Here is a 20031-nt window from a genome sequence, read left to right on the forward strand (position 1 = left end):
TTAAAGCAAACCTTCTGGTTATATTGGGGATTTTATTCTCTCACAAAATCAAAGTTTTTATTGCCTTTCTGACCATGCCACATCCTTTTATACCAGCCATGTGTAATGTGAAAATAAGATAAAAAAGAGATTCACCAATTCAGTGAAGCAATTCCACTCCAAAAAACACCAAAAATTGATATTTGTTATCCTCAAGTTCCATAGATGTAAATATTTATTTGCATTGTGGTCCAATGCTGGGAAGAGGTGTACATGCCTCATAATTGTGCATATAAGCTCAATTATGATGTGAGGACACTACGGGAAGCTGCAAGCATTTAAGGCTGCTGCTCAAATGCAAGATGCATTTGTCACAAAGCCAAATTGTCTATTGAGATGTTCGCTGTTTTTTTTTTTTTTTCAAAATGGTCTTATGTGTTGTATTAACATTTTTTGTGTGTGTTTTATCAGTTGGACCTCAGGAAGACTAATAACCAGTTTGGTGGAAACTAATGGAGATCCTAATGTTGACTAATGAGATGTCTACTTAGGAATACATATATTTTCACACGTAGGCATAGATTTGTTCTCTTGAACCTCAGCATATACCGTCAGTGTTTCAGGCACACACACACACACACACACACACACACACACGCGCACACACACACACACACACACACACACACACACAGACTGACATGCAAAAAAAACATTAAAAGCAAAGCATCCTTGGGTGCTTAAATTAAATGAGTTCTGTGGAAGTGCTTTGTTCATGCAAAGACAATACATGAATGGACACTCTCTTCAGCAAGGGTCATAGAAACAGGATGAACAGAAATTCAAGGGGTCTTTTTTGAATGCACAAACTTGTCTTTTTACGTGTTTTGGTTTTATAGCTTTGAATGTACCCTTTAGATGAAAGTGACAAATCCTGCCAATTTTCAAGGTGTCACTACTTTCTGAAATTGTAGTGCCTGTTCCCACTGAATCACAGATACAAAATGAAAGGACGAGCTTTGGAGACTGTTGAGTGCTGATCAACCAGCAAATCTTTTTCAACTCTCACATCTTACCAAACTCTTGTTGTGCTTTTCTCTCCATTCCTCTTATTGCAGTATTGATTTCCATCGCGTTACTTTTCTTTTCGGAAAGATTACATTTTCAAACTGTTACCTGTGGTTTTCAGCAGAGAAACTGGTTCCACCGTAGTTCACTGTGGAGGTTTTGAAATGCTTTTCTTTTCAAATTTAACGAAAAGGTGTTTTTGAGGTCACACTTTTATTTTATTGTTGTGTAAGAGAATTCTTAAATACAATTCAAAATTTCTTTAGAACACATAAAGCATATTACTCTCTTACAGACATTTTTGATTTGATTGGCACTTAAATGTTTCAAACATTCCAAAAACATTTCAAATACAACAAAGTCAAAGAAAACAGTGCTGCAGGTTAATAAATTCAACAGTAAAAGTATAAACTGTGAGAATTTTAACAGTGACGCATCATAGTATATATACCCAATCTTTATTTAAAATGTATTGAGTTTTAGAAAATGTTCATCAAATTGCATGCTTTTGGTTATTATTTCGATACATTTGGGGGCGGGGAGGGGAACATCACATATTTTCTTTGTTTGACCTGCCAGTCACTGATTAGAACCAGTCAGATCAAATCAGTCAGGTGTATTTGGTTGCAAGAAAACCCACTTTACCGCAAACAGCTTCTTTGTGCAGAGATTTTGTTCTTGTGTGAATGAGTAATGGAGTTGTTAGAATGACAAACTTGCCATATAAGTGATATAAAAACAGGGTTTTTTATGTACTCCAATAGCAAGGTTTGCTTTTCATCAAATATTATGAATGCACTAAAAACCTCCGCCCGGTTGCTCTGTTAAGACATGGGTATTTTACATCTGCCTCCCCAAGTCCATATTCATTCAACTTGTGCTATTTCCTCCCTGTTCGTGTCTACATGTGCAGCTTTAAGGGACAACCGGATTGAGCTCGTGCGCGCCACATCGTCAGAGTTGACCATCAGCATCAGCGACGTCACACTGGGTGATGAGGGCCTGTACACCTGCTCTCTCTTCACCATGCCGGTCAGAACAGCCAAAGCTTACCTCACTGTTTTAGGTAAGAGCATTTTATACAAAATTGCTGCATGATGTCTTTGTCTTTCTTTGTAGAAAATGTTTCCACTAACGCCTTTGTTTTGATTTAATATGGTTAAAACGGCATGTTGCTTTTGCCTGCAGCTGGACACAAAAACATACAAACAAACAAAAAACCCAGACTGTTAATACCACTCCTCCCTTTCAGACATGTTTGTGTTGTGATCATCACTTTACACAAACATTGCTTCATTTCCTGCCTCTGGGCTTATTATCTTTCCAATTAGTTTTTTGCTAATGTTAATAGATGTGCTCATGCACTCCAGGACCATTAGCTAGCTCTCTGTGTTAACAAGCGTTCTCAAAATTAGAGACATTAAAGGCGACCGCTCAATAAGGATGTGGGGGAAATTATTTTTGCAATGCTGAACAATACTTAATGTAGCGCGCCAGGAAACAAAGACGCCGATTTAATAATTATACAAAATGATCTGGGAATGGCCTGGTTTTATCAGCTGCTACATCAAGACACTCAGTGCTGGCAATGAACACAAGTAAAAATGATTTGGAGGAAATGCTCAAACGGCTTCACACTCAAATCTGTTGGACTACACATACAAATATGTGTTTTTCTGTTAGAAGATGGAAACAATTACTCGTGTAATACTGACACAGATGAAAGCAGTGGAATAATCAACCACTAAAAATACTGTATCATCAGATTCATACTTGGAGGAAAATTTACATGTAATGTATTCCTTTCCAATTCATCACATCTCACTCAATATCACAGACATGACTATCCGATAGTTCATAAAGAAAATCCTAATATTTGAAGTATTTTGGATATGTGCACAGAAATCCATTAGAAATAGTTCTTTCTCTAAGTTTACAGCTGTATGTAGAATAAACTTGGGTTTACCCATTTTCAGGTTTAAATGATTCATAGGGCAAAAAAATGATAGTTTGATTTAAAAAAAAAAACATCAACAAAAAAACATTGCTTTAAAATAATCAGGTACCGGCTTGTGTATTACTGGGAAGAAAATGAATAGGAAAGTAGTTGATGCCTATTTCAGAACTTTAAAAGACAACTATTGATCGACAATCATGATTAGGAGATTACACTAAAGCCTGGCCCATTCAAATCAAATGATAAAAAATGAAACCTGGCTGAAAAAAAAAACAACTCACTCCTGATGTTATAAAAAAGACAAACCAACAGTTAGTTTCATATGACATTCAGATTAAATTTAATTTAATACAATTGAAGACTTTAATTTTAGCCATTAAAAACTAAATTATTAAAAACTAGAGTGCCTTGGAAAAGTATTTATGCATACATCCCCACATTCAAAGGCATAATGTCCAAATGTTTTATTTTCAATGGCCCTAACCTTTTTTGTGCAAAATGAACATGACTACATCAGAACAATATTGTGTCTGATCTGCTCCTATTTGACGTAAGAAAAAATAAAACTACAGTAACGTATCCACAAAATTAGGCAACATAACTTAGATAGAACAAAAATGTTTTTCTGTACTGCAGAACAATGCCATTGAAAACCTACAAAATAAAATGTGATTCCAATTGTTTCATTACATGAGTAAAGTCAGTTCTTGCTGAATATTGCAGCTTTTGCTGACATTGTGTATCCAGCTTTTACCCATCCACAAACAGTAACCATCAGGTCAATGTAACTGTGCTAATAAGTTAGCACAGTCTGTGCACTGTGCTAATAAGTTAGCACAGTTAAATGTGGAGGTGGTTAGACAAACAAGGCAAGAGTCGGTCAATGGCATTGACTGACAGACCTTGCAGTCACTCAGCCCGAGGCAAACCTATTGCTCACTGACAACAGAAGGGCAGATGCAAGTCACTTAAAACACTCATTACAGGAAAGGCCAGTAATTAACATTTTCTGTACAAGCCTGTGGCTTCTTACCTGATCATGAGCTTTTTCTTACCCACATGTACACACATTCAAACTAAAACAGGTTTTTCAACTTAACCTTTGTGTCTTGATTGATGCCTTTTGGGCACTGGCTGTTACCATGGTGATAGCATGTCAATTAAAAAGTCTTCCTGCTACAGTTATTAGTGTACAGGAGTGTAGCCATGTGAATGTTTTTAAAACACTACTATGTGTTTAAAATTATTTCTTTCATTCTCTCCAGCCAAACTTTCTGTGAGCTATTTTGCAAAGAAGATCAAGAAAACATTTTGATGTCTAAATCTGCAAAGCTCATGCATACATACCCCAAAAGTCGTACTGCTGTTGTTTTTTGTTTTGCAAAATAGAAATGAAAATTATAATTTTCCTTTCACTCACCAATTATGTGAAAAACTGTGTTGATTAATCGCATGTAAAGTCAAAAAAATACACGAATTTTTGGATATGTAACAGAGTGTGAAAGAGTGGTGTGTATACTTTTCCAAGTATACTTTACTTCATGAATTAAGGCAGGGTTACATAAAACACAGAATTACAGTAAGCAATAAGCTATACGGAGAGGTGGCAGTATTTTTTATTTTTTTGTAAACAAATAATAAGCAAAACCTCTTAACTGTATGCCAATAAAATCCTGATGTGTCCTGGAACTGTTTGGTGAAGCTCTGGAGTGTGCTCCTTAATCTCTCTGCATGTGGGTAAGCTACTGAAAAAAAATCCCAAGCAGCCATAATAGAATTATTGCTGCATAATGACAGACTGTGGTGCCTGAACTATTTCTATTGCTGTGATTTCCATTCCATCATCCAGGTGTGCCAGAAAAGCCGGAGATCAACGGCCTGACAAAGCCAGCCATGGAGGGGGACCACATCACTCTGACCTGCATCACTCAGGGAAGCAAGCCCGCTGCCGACCTCCGCTGGTTCAGGAATGAGAAGGAAGTCAAAGGTGCCTCATGTCTGCATTTGTATTTAAATGCATCACGTCTGTTGCTGCACAGATGCTGAATGATACCAGACCGACCGAATAATTGGTGGTATTTATTCAACACCAACACTAACAGTAATTTAGTGCTCACTTATTTCAATATTTTTAGTATTACCAATAGTAACCTGACTTTATATAATTTATTGTTACACAGAGTGACCTATTTCAAACAATTTCTTCTGATTATTTTTGATTAATATGGCTTACAGCTAATGAAAAACAAAAATTCACTTTCCCCAAAAGTTGAAGCATTATAGAATACTTCTAAAAAAAAAATAAAAAAAAAAAATTGAAATGTTGGTTGGTCTATTAAAAAGTATGTACGTCTTTGTGTTTGACCTTGAAGCACTGACTGCAGCCCCTTTACCTTGTAATTCTCCCAACATTTTCTTCAAAGGACGTTGTTTCTCAGTTCTCTAGACAGTTGCTCTCCAGGTCACTTGCTTGTCTTTCCTTCCACTCAACCTTCCAAATTAAAATTCTCAATCACCAGCTTCTTCAGCAACGACCTTCTGTATCTTTTCATCCTTGTGTGTCTTGCTGCATCTACAGGACTACTTATTAACTTTTTTATTGGTCCCATAAAATATTGTTTATAGTTTTGCTTCTTTGATTGACCTACTTAAATAAATTAGCTTTTCAGTAATATTTAATTTACTGAGATGTTCCAGTACGTTCCTATGTAACTTCACAAGGAGAAATTTCTTCTAGCGGTTTCTTCTTTTATTTTTTCTATGGATTGTGTAGTGATATGTGGTTCCGCAAAGCTGCTTAATATAAATTGTGGATAATTATGTATTAAAGGTAGTGGGAGGTTGTGCTTGCTGGAACATATTTTGCATTGATATGGTATTTTAGGTTTGAATAATGCACACAGCAATAGTCTTTTCCAACCCCCCATCAGATCATTTTCCGAAACAAAATTGAATCCCCATTGGGCCAAAAGAAGCAACTTTATTGTCCGTTGTTGTTGTTTACAGATGTTCCATCAAATTTATGAGTTTGCCAGGAACAAATACAACCTTGGCATGTGCAAAGGAAAAATATGATTAATTGCTTTAAAATATTTTACACATTAACATTTTCTAATTAATTAATCAAAGATAACACATTAGAGTCCCAATTAAAAGTTACCATATTACTCTCTTAATAAACTCTTAAGTCCTTTGGCAGGTTATCTAAAATAAGAACCATTACTAGTTTAATTGGAAAGGAGACATGAGCAGCACAGAGAAAATCTTTGACTAAAGAATCAGAATGGACAAACTCTAACTCGGAATATATGAATCAAAGATAATATGTACATAAATGAGAATATATGAAACCCCAACAGAATACATAAATCAAATTGCACTCTGACAGAAGAATACCATTTTGCAATAACATTATGCCTCTTTACTGCAGAAAATTCACGTATCCTGCAAACAAATGGAAGTTCACTACCTACTTACAGCAACTTCTGCTCTAGAAGTTGGATGCTGCCAAAATTATTCATCTCTCTGCTGCTCAACTAGAGAATAGCTCAGCTCTGCACCAAGCTGAGTCCATCGCATCCATGCCGTCTGGTGGAGTTAAAATTACTTTTACAGCACTATGTGACAACGCCATGTAGATACCTTGAAGCATCCAATCAGAGGGATTCAGTCACATGCAAACATTTTGTGGACTTGGATTGTATGTGCACTCAAACTTCTGTTCTTCAGTCTGAAGTTGGTTGTTTTTGTGAGTTTTGGTGTCAGTCTCACTAACACTCCAGTATGTAAAGTAAAAGTAGTCCTCTCATAAGACTAAACTCTCCAAACTTTAAAACTCTATCCTCTCAGGTACTGCTCAACTCTTTTTCCTCCTCGTCCTCTTGTGTGAAAGTTACTGAACTTTTCTCTGACACATTGACAGTTACATCCTCCTGCATCCAAATTCTGCAACTGAAAATAAGAACAACTTTTTGGATATTGTTTTCGTCACCCAGCAACCAGCACTATAAGCTTGGAGATAAATTGTGTCTGTGAAGCTTTGTGAATTACCTCCCCTTTAGAGGCAACACAGACCACTGTGAAAGTAGTACAGCTCCATCCATCTATTGATCAGTTGCAAATACAGTGCATGATCTATTCAAGAATATACTTTGTGACTGATGAGCTATGCAGTCATATGTCAAATTACACTTTACACTATAATTTATTACTGCCATTATGTAACTGCTAGTTAGTTATTTATCCTGGAGCAGATTCAACATTTACCCTCTGACCTAAGATCACTGCATTAGCTTCATCCTTGGTTCTTCTGCGTTACTTATTGATTTGATACCATCATCACTTATAGCTATTAAACCAACAAATCTTGAAATTCTGACATTTATGTTGATCACAATCTGCCTTTTCAAACTAAAGTGACTTTTTAGGGTCAAGCAATATGTTGTGAGAAAAGTAACTGCAGAACTGTCTTAGTGTCGTGTATTACAACAATATAGTAACAATGCCTTATAAACATGCATCTGATAAATTTGTGTAATATATTCAGCTCAATCCTGCTTTGGCTACTGCCAACTGAACTCTTGTGTTTGCTTTCTTCCTTCTTCTCTTTTTAAAATATTTCTCAACTTTATGTAAGAATGTTCACATAGCTGTTGTTAGCGTCTGTCCAAAATGTGCCTGAAAAGGAAAAAAGTTGTTAAAGTAACAATGTGAGCTATGCCTTTTAACATGATCAATCATTAGTCTTGCAACTTTTTGAACAAAACAGCAGAAAGGCATCTGTGATATATTTGGAAGATCAGGGCATAAAATGATTAGATTAAGATTTTCAGCAAAAAATGAAACAGATGCTCCACTGACTCAGCCAAAACCTGCAGATGGGAGACACTCACAGATCATCAGCACAGTTGCAGAACCTTAATAAATGTTATTTGGTTGTACAAGAAAGTAAAGTGTGCAAATCATGAAATGTAAATCAACTCTTTTATTTTTTCGTAAATCAATACAAAATTGAAAATGTAAATATAAACAACCCTTTAAGTTACGTGATTGCATGAATAGATGTCAAAATCTTTGCAAAACCCACAGGATCACTGCCACTCAGTAATGAGAATAACAAGCAGTCAGGTGCTGCACAGCCTAAATCTCAATTAGCTGTTGTACAATTTGGTTTATAGAAAAGGATTTCAAATGCAGAGCTCAAACGCTTCACAGATATGTGGTTTATTTTTACTGTTCTCATGCGAGGGATTATTGAACCAGAAAAAAACTTTTTTTTTTCTTTTTCCCAAAGCGTGCATAATTTTTATTTTCAATAAATTAGCATGTTTATTTTTTCTGCTTTCAGAGACGGACACTTATATCTGACACAAAATTGTCCCTCTAACTAACTTGATTTTATCTTAGTATTTTTGGAATCTTTCCCCTATTTGCATGACTTAGGCAAAAAATGTTTACCTCCTAAGTGAAAACGAAATGGGTTGCTAGTGCTTGGTATTCTCCTTATCCTGTGATCTCATTAAAAAGACCATTAAATTTTCCACTAATTAAAGAGAACACAACAATCTATCACCTAATTAAAGATATGATACATGTGGGGTGTTTTATACTTTTTCAGTTGCACTAATTACTATATATTTGCAACATATTACAAGAGTTCATTCTCTACTTTGTTATACGTTGTATTTCCCATCTGAAGAACAAGCATATACAAACAATACAAAGTACACTAATTAGCAGCGTGACCACTTTTCTTAACAGGCTTATTTAGTCTCCAAGGGTGAATAATGCTTCTCCCAGTAGCCCACTTCTGAGGAAAGAGCTCCCAGTACAGAAAAATATAAGCTACTTGGGATTTGATGCATTTTTAAATGAATTAATTTGCCACCAGAAGTTTACAGTTTGCTCCAGATAGTTGTAGTTAAGGTGATCTCTAGAGGATGTGCAATTTTATTGATAGTAGTTGCTTTTATGGACTCCTCGGGTGATTATATTGGAAGTGTTGTGTGTGTTGATGTCAGAAGGTTAGTCACAGCGACAAAGCTGTTCTCCCTTAATTCAGAAAGGACAACATGTCTGTATACTCCACACTGCAAGTTCCTTGAAGCACCTGTAAAATTCATAAGGAATCATGTGTTTGCATACCAAAATGACATGCGTTAGGAAATTTTGAGAGTCATTTAAAGACACTTGTCAGTGGCACTTTTATACTAACAAGTGTGTATGACAAAAACACATCCAGTTAATAAGGTGATTCCACTGCAAGATTTCTCAAGTCATTTGAAAGCCATAGTGGAACTTCTCTGCAGCTATAAACACTTTCAGAAAACCTAAACTATATATATATATATATATATATCTTGTTCAAATAAATTTTAATACATTTTAATTTGCTTCCAATAAGCTAATTTCCTTTTTTCTAATGATTCTCTTGGCGGTGTCGTTTCCCGTACATGTCTGTGTTGATTGTCAGTGGTCCATCCAATGAAGTTTCAGTGTCTGCGTGCCGTCTAATCTGCCCAGGGCCTTCAGAATCAGGAGAACAGGCCTGTGTTTAGTGAACGACACAGCAGTGAAACTGCTCTTTTAACCACTCAGCTTACAGAGCTTGCTAGAAGGTCCACAATGACATGAGAAGTTTCCACCCTCTGATTGGATGGTCAGAGTGAATCTATCACCCCAAAATTTGTTATGTGTACATTAATAATTTTGAGTTCGTTATTATTTTATACCCACAACGGCTGACAGAGGAGGAGAATTTGATTTGGTCTCGAGATGAATTAAAAATCAATTTCTAAGGCAGACTGTTTTTCCATAGAACTGGACATCATAACAAATGAGCGGTCCCGGCCGGTGTTTGTTCACCACTTTCAGGCCAGGAACTCTTCGAGTGGCACCACTAGCTTACCGCCTCTTAATTATATTGCTGGAAATGCCTGCTATTTGCAAGTGATCGACTCACCAGAACTAAGACAGGACAGACATGATAGGCAGCCTTGACCTCCATGGCCTTAGAAAAGGACTTGTTGATGGAATTGACACAAAGAGATCAGCTCTATGACAGTCACTCAAGTCTCACTGAATAGAGAGCAGGATGGCTTTTGTCTCTGAAGAAATAATCAGCAACTGAGTGAGTATCATGTACTTAAATTTAAATACGTGGCACGATTGAAGAATAGATGTTTGGCAATATCTTAACTGGTATTCTTGTCTTAGTAATAATAATAGTAATAATAATAATAATAATAATAGTAGTAGTAGTATTCACTCTCAATAAGCAACATGCCCCTAATAATTTATTATTAGTCTCCAAGTTAATTGATAAACAGCTAATCATTTAGCTCAATCAGTGAACACTCACTTCTCTCTCACAAACAGTCTGCTGGTGTATAATGACAATTATATCTTCAAAACATCAGAAGGAAATCTCCATATGAAAGTCTTCTAGCTGTTTTCGCTCTGTGTTAATTTGCATTTTAACACTATTCTTTGTTTCACTTTCATACTGCTGCCAAAGTAGTTCCTGAAAATTGTGAAGCCTGTAAAAAAAATGCCCTTTAAAAAATAGGAACTAAACCAGCATCAGACATTTTTACACCAGTCATTAAAATAAAATACAATGATGTAGTCATATTCTAATTAAATAGCTTGATGAATTCAGTTCTAATAATAGCATACTGTACTCTTAAAAGTAGCTGAACAAATAATGTGAATTGGTTGTCAAAAAAAAATAAATTAGACAATTGTGTGGTTTGGAGACTAAACCATTGTGACATAGATGAAAAACATAGATTGAAATCTTTTTGCATATTTAAGATCATGCAGGTTGTGATGATGTCTTATTTTCAAAGACGTTCCTGCTACAGGTGCTGCAAAACTGGCCATTTAAAATTTAATCTGAAACAAATGTCAGAGTAAGATGGTTGCTAGATCTGCTGTTGAAGTCATTGCAGTCAGTGTTTGGCCCTTCATTAATTCACTGAAGAGACATCTGCCGGTAGCTGCCATTACACCTTTTATACTCTGGCCTCAGTCCAGACAGCTCAGTCTGGTATCAGGCATTAAGGGTTTCCCAGGATCCAGATAAGCAAGGAGATTAGGTGAAATCGATACTGTTCTTCCACACACTTTTAAGTAGATATCAGTGTTATCGCTCATTTTAATTACATGGTAGATTATAATTAAATCTGTTATCAGAGTTATTCAGAGTCGTGTAGGGCAACCTATCTCTAAAAGGAAAAACAACAACAAAAGAAACTTGTTAATCTAACATGCTCGGTGTCGACAGACTAGAGATTGTCATTCTGATTTAAAACAACATACATTTAATCACGCATATGAAATATGAAGTAAGGTGCATAGATTTAACGCAACAAAGACTTCCTTAAAAATCTGAATAATTATTTTGACACCATACTGTATGTAGTTTGGAGACTAAATAATTTACTTTAGAAAAATGAATATTTGACCAATGAGGTTCATCTACCAGATGGTCATTCACTGTAGGCTCATTTTTTCAGCTCATTGACTCTTAAGATTCAACTTATTGACATTAAAACACTGTTTTCTATACATCAAGCTGTGATGATTGATAATTTTCCAGTACATTAAGCTTCGTATATCAGAGTAAATTATGACTTTTTGTTAGGCTCAAGTGCATTGTCTAAAGAGTCTATTTGAAATGAAAGTTATTTTTAGAACAAATGGGCATTTTATGTCCCTGGGCCACATCTGGTCTTTTAGATGTCCATTAGTTCATGCGTAAAGTGTTAATTCCACACTAAAACCTAAATTGACTTTTAAAAAATGACCTTTCTTTTAAGGGTGAATGTTTGCATCTCTCTGTTTGGGATCCTACATTGCCATCCTTGTATGTCCGCCTTTGTTACCTCAAGTTAAAAAAAAAGGACTGAGATCTAATTTCTAATTTTCCTAATTTACGGTAGGAAGAAAACATACTGAAGTGAGACTTGCATTACTTCAAAATGTTACTCAAGTAGAAGTACAAAGTATGGTGCAGCAAAATTACTCCTACTTGTACATTGTTTTCAAAAAATGTAATTCAATAAATGTAGCCAGTCTAAAAATATACCTGGGCAAATTGCTAATATCATTCAGCCCTACTTTTAAGCATTTATTCATGAAAGTCGAAGGTAAAGTGGTTCTGTTGTTGGGGAAAAGATTGATATCTAGAGGGATGAACATTGTCAGATTAACATAGAAAAAGACAACAACTGTTACTGTTATTTACAGTAACAATAATAGAAAGTTCAGTTGGCAGTAGGTTATATCAGAGTTTATAGTTCAGTTGCAATAACTACTCTTACCAGCAACTGATAAAAAGAAAAACATACTTAGAGTTTATTATTGACTATCTTTCAGCCAGTGATGCCCTTCGACAACAAAACTTGCTCAGGTGGGCTTGGGAACCGCAATTGCTCACCTCTACTATTGAGTGTCGTTCAGATTACCATTCATCTAAAAATAGCAAAGGACTAAATATGAAAGTTAAAAAATAAAAAGCAGTCAGAGCTCAAAGAAAATATCTGAAAAGCTCAGAGAACTAATAATCAGCATCACTTTAAAAGACACTTTAATGCAAAGTATCAATCTGGAGTAGTTCAGAAACACAGTTCTAGGGAGTCTTGTCATTGTTCTCTATTCATTTACCCCAAAACTAAAGCGTGTACAAGAGCAAAAAAAAAGGCTTTTCATTTCTGTGGTGAAAAATGCATTGATCTCATGAATAATACCATGTCTTTTCAGACAAGTTTTAAATTAGCATCTCATTGTTATGTGTGATACATTTATCAGACACGCTCAGGACCTGTTTACTTCAGCAAAACAAAACAAAAAATCTTTTCTCAGGACTATGATTGACAGACACATTTGCACATAATGTTCATCTTTGTCAAACCAAAATTACCTTCCTGTTACTATCTTACTCCTTCTAGCAATGGGAAGGTGTGGATTATTGTGAGCTTGTTGCCAACCCCCCATCACCCACCTACTCTAAAAACATAAAAGAACAGAAACAAGTAAACCTGAAATTCTGCACATGTTGCTGTTCAATGTATGTATGCATACATGCTTGTGTGGGAATACGTGGGTTGCCCTTGAAGTGTTCATCATCCTGACAGGATCAGTGTGTGTACAATGTGAAAACCCATCTGATTGTGGGGCAACCATGCCGGGAATAAATGACAATTGTGACATATTGGTGTGGGATCTGGGGGAATGGGGAAGATTATATTACCGGCAGAACCACTGAAGCAGTCCATCACCCATTCAGCATGCAGTTAACAGACATCCTATGCTAAGTGTGTGTGCGTGTGTGTGTGTGTGTGTGTGTGTGTGCGTGCCTTTTTCAGTGTCTGCGTGAGCAAAACAGACAGATGGAGCTGGAGCAGACAGCCTGCATGTAAGGACATAAGCTTGTGTGCGTGTGTGTGTGTGTGTGTGTGTGTGAAACGGAATCCAATATTCCTATTTCTCATTCTCTTTGTCCCTCGGATCCCCTCAGTCCCCACCCAGTAATGATATATTTCTATCTCAGTTACACACCACAACCCAGAGAGACCTCCTCCAATATCACCACATGTAGGAGTTGTTTACACACCGCTGAACCAGGGAGAGCCGCGTGGAGACCAAAAAAAGACAGAGATGAAATGAATATTTATTCCAAATAAGGGAGAGGATCTTAGCTATCTGACTAGTATTATCATACTCTCTGACCTAAACTGTAGAGGTTATTACTTCATCATGTTGCCCTGTAAATCTATTCCAAAGAGACTTCGAGGGAAAAACATGAGTTTGATTCAAATTCACTCGCGGTCACATCTTTACACTGTCAAACTTTTTAGTCAAGGACAGGGAACTATTACTGCTGACATACCTCGCTCTATTTTAGGTCGTTGTCTGCTGGCTTTTCAATCTGCTATCACTCAAGTCTGCCTGAAGAAGTCACACGGTGACTGAGCAAGCTTTTGAAATAGTGCTGCGTATTTCTTCATTTATGGGTAATTGCCCTGGACAGCTGTGGGTAAGAGCAGAATAAGGAGGCCATCATTATTCTAAAACTCACCCCAGAACGACCAATTGAGGAAAGTGTAAAGGAGAAAGCTCCTGGAGTGTCTGTAGAAAAAAAAAAAAAAAAGGTTGATAATATGAGTGACATTGCGAAAACTAAAAATAAGGATCGGGTTTGGGAATTTAAAGAAGTTTTCTAGTTAAAAGTGAAATACAGCCAGTTTTGCAGTATTTGACAACCTTGCTTGAACACTATTTAAAAAAGTCTGCGTTGGGATTACGTTTATACTACCCGGCTCCCTGGGTCGTAACAGATCAATGACCATTAAAGATGTAATTTCAAGATGCCTCCTGCAAGTCACAGCGGCATGAATAAAACATACAGTCACAAAAATACATGTTCACCCTTTCTATCCTGTTACATGTGTACCACAAATAACCATGCACAGCTGATCAATATGAGATTTAGTGAAATTTGTTGGGCCTATTTTGATGTTAAGTGGATTCAGCTGTTTGTGAGAGTAGTTTCACACAAGGAACTTTTTCACATTTTGCATGTTACAACCATAAACTTGAATGTTTGAAGTTTGTTTGAGAGTTTACATAATGGAAGAAAGCAACATAGCGCATTCTGACATAAGAAGAATAAGATGTGATTTTGAAAATATTTCACAAAAAAAAAAAAAAAAATTAGGAGTGCGATGTATTTGGATTATACAGTGCAATGATTTAGATCAAAAATCCAGTCCTCGAGATCTACTGTCCTGCGACTTTTAGATGCATCTCTGTTTTCACACATCTGAATCGAACGAATCACTCACTACAAGGCCTCTGCAGAGATTAAAGCTTCTGATGAGCCATTTGATTCAGAAGGGAGCAATCTACAAGTTGCAGAATAGTTGATCTCGAGGACTTGGGCACCACTGACTTAGATCAAAACATATTCATGTCTAAGACTGGCCTGGTCAAAGTTAAGACTCCAATTCCATTGAGATTCTGTGATGAAACTTGAAAATTGACATTCTAAGATATTTTCTATCTCATCTGTAAGAGCCTGTGCCATTTTGCAAATAAACAATAAGCAAACATTGAATCTCTTGATAAATAAGTCACACAGACATACCCCAAAATATGTTTCTGTTTGAGAAAAGACTTCCTAGCATTATGCTGCTCTCATCACGATTCACAGTGGCTAGAGGTTTTATTAGATTGTCCAAAACTAAAGAATACTTCTTAAGGCTTTCTTTCAATGGTGGCTTTCTTTCAACATTTTGTGGGAGGTTGAATGCATTTTTATTTAGGAGTTTTAGACTAAATGGGGCTGAATACAAATGCAGAGCACCCTTTTGAATAAATTATGCATAGTTTTCTTTCAACGTGACAGTCTTTCATTACTTTGTGTTCTACTATTAGATAATATCCCAATTAAAATCTTCCAAGTTATGTTTGTAATGTGAAAAACGTATTGTAGTCAGATCCAAAAATAATAAATCAGAACATCAAAGGCATCCTAAGGTTTTATTGTTGTGTTAATTGCATGTAGCTTTGAGTAAATAGGACCTCTTGCAAGTATTTCTGATTCATCTCTTTTTCTGACACCATAAAGTGAGAACAGGTTAACCGACATAGCCTTGAGCACAGAAGTAGATGGGGTAGGACTGCAACAGCCCACTGTCTATGCGCATTACGGGAAACATTGTGGAGGTGGGCCACCTGTCTCCATTTTAAATGCCAATGCGCCAAGACCGACCGGCCCTCTCCTTTTTGGAGAGGAAAGTCATCCTCATGAATCCACAGCCGATACGTCTTAGCTGTGAATGCTTGGGGAGTGTCATGTCAGCGAGGACATTATGACACAGGGCTGCTAGGAACTGATAAAGACTCTCCTAACATCCAACAGCACTCGCTGCTCTTAGTCATCTGTTAGGAAAGCACACTCACTGAACTGCTGTAAAACGGCGGTGGATTTACAACAGTATTTATTTACTTTGGCTCTGAATAATCTCAAATTAAATGTGCATCTACCACAAACTCCAGTTTAGCTAGATAGTGCAATATCACAGTAAAAATCCATGCTAGGGCACTCTAATTAGAAAATAAATTGAATGGTTTTAAAGACAATTATTGTCAAATAAAAAAATATATATATGTTCCATATCTTCTTCGCTGCCATGGAGGTGTAATCCCAGCTGTCACTGTTGTTGAGAGGGCAAGTCACAATCTGCACAGATTAATTGGTTCATTCCAGTCCAAAACTTCCTAAAACTTGCAAAGTCAGTTTATTTAAAATCCATGGATACTGTACGTACAATGTCTCATTGAAATAAATGTAATTAAAACAGTTTTAACATTTATATAATCCCTACAATTTCCAAGTTAAGTAAGCAATAAAATCTCCCTGAATCTTTAGCTAAATTCAAACCTAATCCAGGAATATGGTTTACTGCAGGATTCAGCAACATTTTAAATGCAAAGAGACATTTTTGTTCTCACACCTCCGAAGTAAAATTTGTCTAGAACCACAAAACCTACATGACCCATGAAAAAAACTGTGAAAGGTATCAAACATTTTAGGGAAAGTAAACAATTTAATTTCTTATTTCAGGGCAAAATTAACTGCTGATTATTTTCCCCCATAATTTGTGGTGCGATTTTGTTGTTGATTTTTTGTTCTATTTATTTTTGGTGAGACTTGTTTGAAGCCACTGTGAATGGCCCACAGATCCATGTGAGACTCTGGACCCACAGGTTGCAGACCCCTGGTCTAGTGGGAACTAAAAGATAGAAGAATGGCATTTACAGTGCTTTCATAAAGACTGAAGAGAACAGCATGAGGAAAGGTGATTCCAGCAGGCGACGGGTCACTTTGCCACTTCAGACCCTTATATCATTGTCATTTTGTCCATTTTGTGCTCATGTACTTACTAGTGCACAATTCTCTAGGCAATTATATGATTCATAATTATATTAAAGAGATACTTTTTTTTAAACGGCTGAACATTTATTTCTCAGAACAACCTATTTCTGTTATTCTTATGTTTCCTCCTTTTCAGACTTGTGAGACATGACAGTCTAAAGTATATCTGCTCAGAGAATCTGAATTTACTGTTATCACAATATCAGTATATCAAACATATTTAAATATCAAAATAGCAGGAACTTCTTAGACTGCAACATGCATGTTACATATTACCAATATGGCTTTAAGCTCTGCATACAAATAATGCATTTGGACATTTAGCTTCTCTGTACCCTAAATATTCATTTCTTATTTAAAGACACTTTCGAGTCAGCCATGATTATGCCTGTTTGCTGCTTTGAAGTGACTTATGTAAGGGCTGAGGTAGTAAGGAAGGTAGAAGTTACTTCACTGATGTTATACATGAATTGGCAAGTAGGTGCAAAGTGGGGTAAGATTTCACTGTTACAAAATAGTCAGAGAAATTATGTAACTAACTGGTTCAATAATTTTAGTTTTATTAACACCTATTACTTTCTCATCTTTGCATATCTTTCTTGCTAAACGACCTATTTAAGACAATTGGTGGCCCCAAAGGAGTCACAAGCAGTTATTAGGTTTAGGGAGGAATTACATTTCCTCTAATAAATCAAAACATTATTTAAAAGCTGCAATTTTTTTATTGACTCTGGTTATCTTTGGCTGACAGTAAAATTTGTCTGATGATCTGTAAAAAAATAAATAAATAATACTAATAATAATACTATTATTAGCATTAATAGTATGGCTTTCTATTGGTTTTGCTTGAGCTAATGAATTCCAGTCTCAGCTGAGATGCAGTTAAGGGTATGTTGAGTCAGCCTTCAGACCCCTGCTGCCAGGATTAGTCAGCACGGTCGCTTGTTGTCAATGATTTCTCCCCCTCCCTGGGAGACCTCCACAGTCTCTGTTGTTTTGTTGCTCCCCTCCGGACCATTTCCTATTCTTGGGTTGTCCTTCTCTCCTGTGAAATGGAATAAAAGGGTCAAATTCTCTCATTTTACGCCTGTCATTTCCATTCCTAATCCTCCAAGCTTGCCTTGGCTCATGCTAGTGGTGCAGAGCTTCCACCCACAGAACAGCATGCCGCAGTCCCTGCCAACTATTACCTCTTTTTCTGTCAGACCACAGGTGAATATTGCAGAACTGTATATCCCTTTTTATTTATTTATTTTATTTTTTTGTAGAGTACTCTAACTTTTTCTTTATTTTTCCAAAATTTCTTAGGCATGTGAATATTTTTGAAAATCTGTGCAGCTGTTGAAAAAAAAAAAATATGGATTTTCAAAGTACTTAAAATAATGAAAACTGAGTGATGCTTAAACTGAAAAATGAGAACACATTTACAAAAATGTCTTATTTATTTTACTTTATAATGTAAAATAAGCTGATTGTTTTAGAAGTGTTTAGCATATTTAAATGTTAATGTCTCAGTTAGTGTTTAATTATGTTAAATATTCCTAGGGTCACAGGTCTGCACTGAAAGCACACAGCTGTGCAGGACTTTTTCTTGGTAAAAAATATTTTTGTGCTAAGGGTGGTTTTCTATTTCAAATATGATAAAAACTGTTATATAGAAAAGAACCTGCTTTCTTCCTCATTATGCAAGTTATCTAAAGCCTGCGTTTAAATTGTACTCTGTGTTTTTTAGCTCCAAGGACAAATGGTCCATGATTTCCCCCCTGAAAAAATAAATTCTAATTGGATTCAGTAGATCAAGAGCCAGTTTTCTACCTTACCTTAGAAAGTGTTTGTTTTCCTTGGGCCCACAGATAATAGGCACTATGTCAAGAACTTACTTACTGTCTTCAACTTTTTTTTTTTATTAAGAGATTTGACATGCAGCAACAAGCTGTCTTCACTGATAACGTTTAACAAGTGTTTCTGAGCCACTGCTGTACATTTCACAGTATCTAGTCTGCTTATGTTCTTAAGGCTTGAGAGAATAAGGTCACAACTACAGAATAATCTGTATTTGTGTTGCACTCTTACACACAACAAAGTGACCAAAGTGCTACACTGGTAACATTAGCAATAGAATAATAAAAAGGAAATAAAAACACATTGATACAAAATAAAGTGAAGCAATGAAAACAGAATCAAATAAAACATAACTGACCTAATGCTGTATGCATATTGCTATGATTACACTTTAAAAAAAACAACTTAGTACAAATGAAAGTAATCATATAAATGATCAGCTTCTCTGATTTTACTCTTTATAGGTTAATGTATGAGTAAAATGAACATTGTTCTTTTATTCTATGAACTACTGACAACGTGTCTCCAAAATTCCAAGCAAACCTTTAGTATTTATTTGCAGAAAATGAGGAATTGTCAAAATAACAAAAACGATGCAGTGCTTTCAGACCTCAAATAATGCAAAGAAAACAAGTTAATATTCATTTAGAAACAACACTGATGTTTTAACTCACAAAGAGTTGAGAAATCAATATTTGGTGGAATAACCAGGAGGTTTTTAATGCTATTCAGAGCAGTGGTCTCTTAATATTTTCCAGATATATATAAAAAAATACTTTTTTTTTTTTTTTTTTGATTGGCATGCCAGCCTTACAGGCTTTTCAGTCTTGGCTATGTTTAAAATGTGTTAGGATATTGTATTTTTAGACCAATTAAACTAATATTCACAGACATCTTTGCACACACATTTTGTCTGCTTGTGTTTACATATGCACTATAATAATGTCTCAGTTATGGTTATATAAAAATTTATCTAATCTTTTCAGTTGATGGTTTTAAAAGAAGAAAGTTTCAGTTGTATACTTCTCTTTTTGAATCATACCTCACAGTGGCAGTCAATTTGAAATATCACACAGAAAACAAAAATAAGAGATTGCTTGCAAGTATGGAGGAACAAAGAGAAACAGAAAAACCAGCTTGACATGTTGCTTAAAGACTATATGAATTTTGGCAGGGAAAAGAAAGTCAAGTCAGTCTGGTAGGAAGATGAAAAGACACAAACAGTTTCTACCGAGCAAGT

At 35.9% G+C, this 20031-nt stretch overlaps 1 protein-coding gene across 1 annotated transcript in view; it reads left to right on the forward strand.

Moving 5' to 3' along the window:
• Positions 1–20031, forward strand: part of LOC106963968 (cell adhesion molecule 2-like) — a gene marked incomplete at its 3' end in the record, with an annotated part of 59698 nt that overhangs the window by 31278 nt on the left and 8389 nt on the right. The window contains exons 3-4 of the mRNA XM_015059169.1: positions 1961–2113; positions 4854–4991. Coding sequence (XP_014914655.1) covers positions 1961–2113; positions 4854–4991 — 291 coding nt within the window. The remainder of the gene's footprint in view (positions 1–1960; positions 2114–4853; positions 4992–20031) is intronic.

Source organism: Poecilia latipinna, unplaced genomic scaffold, assembly GCF_001443285.1.
Source record: "Poecilia latipinna isolate Pla-1442-1.1 unplaced genomic scaffold, P_latipinna-1.0 Scaffold1607, whole genome shotgun sequence".
NCBI lineage: Eukaryota > Metazoa > Chordata > Actinopteri > Cyprinodontiformes > Poeciliidae > Poecilia > Poecilia latipinna.